Raw genomic sequence first — 5,710 nt, forward strand, 5'->3', positions numbered from 1 at the left:
TTCGCGAAACTTTCAAATGAAATTTTACTAGTGCCCCTTGTTGCATGACGCATCAAGCAACTCGTACGAATTTCACAATGTGGCCACTTAACGAGTTAGAGTCGCAAACTTGCAGCGTAGAAAGTTACATGGAATCCAAGAGAGAGATTTTAACCAATCCTGATACGATCAGGATAATCGTCATAGTCTGGAAGTTCAACTGCAATTCTAGTGCGTGCGTGAAACCAATCCTCAATCGTGGAAAACAAGAGCGCGTGGACGATGTGGTCCCTGGCACCAGAAAGGCCGACCAGTGGTAATCCGGATTCTGCATCTGGCAGCCTCTGCAGGATCCCCGGGGTGAAGCTTTGTGCTAATGCACATGGGGTGGTAGAAGCGGCCACAAGTGTCATGGTCACATAGGAACACCTGAACACAAAAGGCATTGTTTGCAGTCAAGAAATAGGCAATTCCTGCCAAGGTAACCGTCTTAAGTACTTCAGGGTACGGAATGCAGGCAGGTGATTTACTTTGTATGATGATCACATTCATATATTGTCATATTCTCTGAAAAATGCAAGCACACGTACCTGAGCATTGAGTTCGCTTGAAGATCCCCGTACCCCGCACACTGCACATCGATGCTGCCTGTTTGTGCAACTCCAGCAAACAAAATGTCGCATAGCCTAAAAATTGGTTTCGGGTGCAAAAAATAACGGCAGGTTAATTATGTTATTATTGTATTCAGAAGAAAAAACAGACGTTGCTTCCATGAAAACTTAGAAAGAAACAAAAGAAGCACCTGAATTTACATGGACTCACCTGTACTTGTGCTGTGGTGAAGCCGAGTGACCTGCAGCCTGAAGGATGACCTGCAACTCTGGTCGCATGGTACGACCTCAAGCATGGCCCTTCACAGCTAATTAAGAGGCAAAAAAAAACCAACGGGGAAAGGCAAAAAAAAAGAGAGCTCATCTGAAATGCTGAATATTCACTGACATGACCTGCAGGTGGACAATTAAGAACCAACGATGAATTTGAAATGCGACGCAAGCATTTCTTTTATTTTTGACACGACGAGGCAAGCATCGACTCTATGGAAAACAATGACACGATGTGTCATTACAATAAGAGGTTGGACTACCACTAGATCAGATGGTATGTAAAAGGGGCTAGGGTAAAATGTCAGTAGAACTGGCAAATTGCAGGATTTATGCGACACTAACTAGACATGCATGTTCCGAAATTTACATCACGAGGCTAGAAGAAACCCACCACAGCAGTTCGCCGCCGTCGCCGCAGAGCGCGCACACGACGTCGTTGAGATCGGGGTCTCGATTGTAGAAGCCTTCCCTGTCTGCGGGCCGCACCGGATCAATCACCACTCCGTTCGGCGACTCGCCGCCGCCTTCCATGGCTTCCGCGGCTTGGTCTGGCAACCCTAGCCCTGGGCGGAACTAGGGATGGGGGATGTGGGAGATAGAGAGATCGGAGGCGCCGAATCGAAGGGGCTGAGGGAACGAGAGATCGGAGGCGCCGAATCGAAGGGGCTGAGGGAACGGAGGGTTTAAGTTTGCGACGGTTGGACGGCTTAAGGGGGTTTGCTCCTTGATATGATACCGGGAGATAATCAAGGAATTAATATCACGCTAATATGAGTAGTATGGGAACATATTATTCAAACCAATCTTTTCGTGGAAATTATAGAAACTTCAATCTAAGCTATCAGATCAACATCCAAGGAGAGGAGCGCAAAAAGCACTGCTAGAAAACAGGACTTTAGTATCGGTCGGGAACCCCCGTTTTGTACCAGTTTTCCGACCGGTACCGGCCGGCCGGTACTAAATGCGCTGGCCAGGCTGACCGGTACTAAAAGGGCAGTTTAGTACCGGTTGTTAACACCAATCGGTACTAAACTGTCTGCCACGCCGCAGCCCCTGGCGTGGTAGGTTTGTACCGGTTCGTTTTACCAACCGGTACTAAGTGTTTTTTGCTTTTCTTTTCCATTTTAATTATGTTTCTCCTCTTTTCATTTTAGTTTTAGTTAATTAGTATTCGTATTCATAGACATTTATGTATTTGTATTCGTATCTAGCATTCATATATATTTGTTCGCGCAAAGCAAAATCAATTATATATACATATTATATTGATGTACAATTCATTCATTACAATTATTTATAATACTAGTGCAATTTGGAATACAAAAATATTTACAAGCTAAGTATCCAGGGTCATTAGTTTTTTCCGACAAGTATCCAAAAAGGAGAATAATACTAGTCGTCGTTTTCATCGTTGTTGTCGTCCCTGCGATTGTTTGTATCAAGTTGACCCACACTTATCCTTTGATCCGAATAAAATTCTCCTTTTTAATTTATGACCTCATCTACCAGGAAACCACAGAGTGATTCTTGAATTACCCTGATTCTTTCTGGTTCGATGAGGTCCTCCTTCATATGCCAAATCTGTCAAGTGCAAATACCAAAAATTTTCAATTAGTACCTGCATGGAATTAAATACAAGAAATTATTATTAATGTAACATGTACATTGAATTGTTATTGTGTCATCCTCTTGGTGGAGGAGCAAAATCTCTGTATGTGCTCACATATATAGTAACCACATAGGTTGGTTCCTTGATTCTGTCTCAAACACTATATATAGATGTGGGTTATGAAATATTCATGACGTTTAATGAAATAACAGTAGATGCATGATATGTATCCGCACCGGAAAGTCAGTTTTGATATGAAGCTCAGAAGGCGTTGTCGCAACTCCTAGTTGTTTACGGATAAACTGAGCCCATGCGCTTTGAAGGATGTCTATGAGAGATTGATAGTTTTCTTTTGGTTTCCGCAAGGAGTCGAACACCACAACTCGGGACCGATCGATCTCGATAGAGAGCAAGATCCAGTGGAAGCTGTTGAAATTGAAGTGATGTAAAGAAGTTAAAGGACTCAGTTAAATTTGTAAGGTAAATTGAAGTGATGTAAAAAGTGAAAGGACTCACTCGAAGTTGTATGGCAATAGAATGAATGTGCAAGCATGCTGCCTATCCATGGCCGTGAATATAATATTCTTGGTGCGATTAGGCCATTTGCGTACCGAGTCCTCATTTACGACATGTGGATCAAAGAAGTCGATGTTGTAGATCCCCTTTTTTCAGCATTCTTGCACCTTCATCCTACACGATTAGAAATAGAGAAATGACAGACTTAGTATAGTTAGAGTATAGAAATGAGAGAGTGTAAGGATCGATGGACCAAGAGGGGGGGGTGAATTGGGCCTTTTTCAATTTCTAAAACAAAGTAAGGCAACCTTAACCTATGCAAAGCTAGTAGGGCACCAATTCACCAACCGGATAACTAAGCTACCTACACAAGCTAAGAGAGATAAAAACAAAGTAAAGCCTAGCAAGGTAGAGCTAAGTTATGATCTCTAAGTCAAGCACATGAGTAAATTGCATGAAAGAAAATGCTTGAATAAAAGGAATGGACAAGAGACAACCGGATTTTTTCCCGTGGTATCGATGTGTTGGCACACACCCCTAGTCCACGTTGTGACACTCTCAAAGAGTCTTGTCACCTCCCAAGTCACCGAGACGAGGGTGCTCACTAAGAGTCTCCGTTCACCATCCCGGCGTGGTGGAGATCAAGCCACGTACAATCTTCTTCTCCGGGCTCCCACAATCCTTGGCAAGCTCCGCGAGAAACACCCCGATCACCAAGATCGCCTAGGTGATGCCAATCACCAAGAGTAACAAGCTAAGGCCTTCACTTGAGCAAGAACCGATCACCAAGAACGGATGCACACTAGCTTCTCTCTACTCAAGTCCTTAATCTTGCTTCTTGATTGATTGAATGCACAAGTATGTGAATGATGAAGCTCAAGGTGGCTCTTGACTATGGTATGAGTGTTTGGATGTTGCCTGGTGTCAAGAGTGGGCGAAATGACCCATTGGAGGGGTATATATAGGCAGCTCACACAAATAGAGCCGTTGGAGAAAAGCTGCCAGAAAACTGCGTAGCGCCGGTTAATCCGACGTACCCCCCATTGTCATCGTCGGTTTAACCGGTGAATGTAAACTGCCTCTTCTGAAAACTAGCCGTTACAACTGGGGCAGATTAACCGACGTAGCATCGGTTTAACCGGTGAGTGTAGTTGTCCACTGAACCACTGAAAAATCAAGTCTCTGGACAACTGCACCGACGTTAACTCAAACCTATCGTCGGTTTAACCGGTGAGTACAACTTTTGAATTCCTCTGAAAAAACCATCTCACTGGTCAATTGCACCGACGTCTTGATTCAAACAGCGTCGGTTAATCCGGTGAATAGAACTTGAATTGCCCTGGAAAAACCAACTCTGGACTAATGCACCGACGTTAAATTCAAACACGTCGGTTTAACCGGTGTATTGAATTTGTCCAGACTCTGCTGACTTCGTTTAACCGACGTATAGAAAATTGAGAGCGTCGGTTAAACCGGTGTATAGACTTTTTCTGATTTTGTCTTTTCTGATTTGAGTCTTGAATGAAATCCAAATATTCTTGAGATATAGTTTGAGAACCACTTATTTGAACTTCTAGAAACCTGAGTGACCATAGTGTGCATCCATTTTCAAATGACCATGTCCATGCTCAAGTTACTAAGCCTTAACCCCTCTTAATAGTGCGATCACTACAAAACTATAAAACCTATACTAACCTAAGTGTCCTTCTCAATCTTGTGACACTTAGGACTAGAAAGATCCTTAGCCTTGACATATATAAGTTGAAAACCGAGATCGCCTTTTAGAATAACCGAAATTGAGGGGCCTCTTTTGACATATGACCAAATGAGCGATAATGATCTATTAAGCTGCACAAACTCATTAGTCACAATAATGGTTGTCATTAATCACCGAAACATACCTTGAGGGCCTAGATGCTTACAATCTCCCCCTTTTTGGTGATTGATGACAACACAAACATAAATAACGAGAGAGCGAGAAAGATAAAACAGGATAAACACAAGCAAACTCGAAAAGAAGGACCAAAGAGCTCAACGGCTCAAACGAAATCCATAGATATGTCTCAAAGAACGGCATACTCAAGCGACAAAAGTACATATCCATGAATTAACACCAAATGTGATACAAAGAATCAAAGTCCTGATAACTACGAGCTCTCTCTAGCTCTACCCTCCCCCTAACTCTGGTGCTCCCCCTAACACCTCTCCCCCTTTGGCATCAAAGCACCAAAAGGCGAGCTACGGGTCGTGCTGTCGTGGTACGGCGACGAAGCGGTCCGGGTCGTCGTCGTCGGACGGAGAACTCTCACCCTCGGTGACAGACGGAAGCTGCTGGTCTGGGTCTGAGCTCACTGGGGGAGTAACTGTCGTGGAGGCTCTCGTGCTGGCACTGCCTGGTAGAGGATCCGTAGAAGTCGTAACCGGGTCAGCAGAAGAAGTATCAATCTCTGAAGAGGTGACTGCTGAGGCTGCCGGCTGCGTCGACTGTGGAAGCAGGGACTCCTCTACTGCTCCTCCCCCTGAAGGTGCTGCCTGAAGTGAGGAGGGGAGGGCGACCGACTGAACCGCTGGCGGTGAGTCCTGAAAGAGTGTGGTCGCCGGCAGTGGTGAAAAGAGCGGACGACCGGCAGACCCAAAGAGTGCTGACATCGAGAACGTGGTCTCCGGTGTCGCTGAGGTAGCTGGAGCTGCAGTAGGAGCTGGAGGAGGAGGAGCTGGTGTG

At 44.7% G+C, this 5,710-nt stretch overlaps 1 protein-coding gene across 1 annotated transcript; it reads right to left on the minus strand.

Annotated features, from left to right (window-relative positions):
• Positions 1-1,551, minus strand: LOC120639133. The gene is made up of 4 exons (XM_039915161.1): positions 1,255-1,551; positions 802-898; positions 570-665; positions 1-408 (listed from the first exon to the last, which is right to left on the minus strand). Exons 2-4 carry the CDS (start codon positions 867-869, stop codon positions 150-152), a joined length of 423 nt encoding a protein of 140 aa, XP_039771095.1. The 5' UTR covers positions 870-898; positions 1,255-1,551; the 3' UTR covers positions 1-149.
• Positions 1,552-5,710: the final 4,159 nt, after the last annotated feature.

Source organism: Panicum virgatum, chromosome 6K, assembly GCF_016808335.1.
Source record: "Panicum virgatum strain AP13 chromosome 6K, P.virgatum_v5, whole genome shotgun sequence".
NCBI classification, from domain to species: Eukaryota; Viridiplantae; Streptophyta; class Magnoliopsida; order Poales; family Poaceae; genus Panicum; species Panicum virgatum.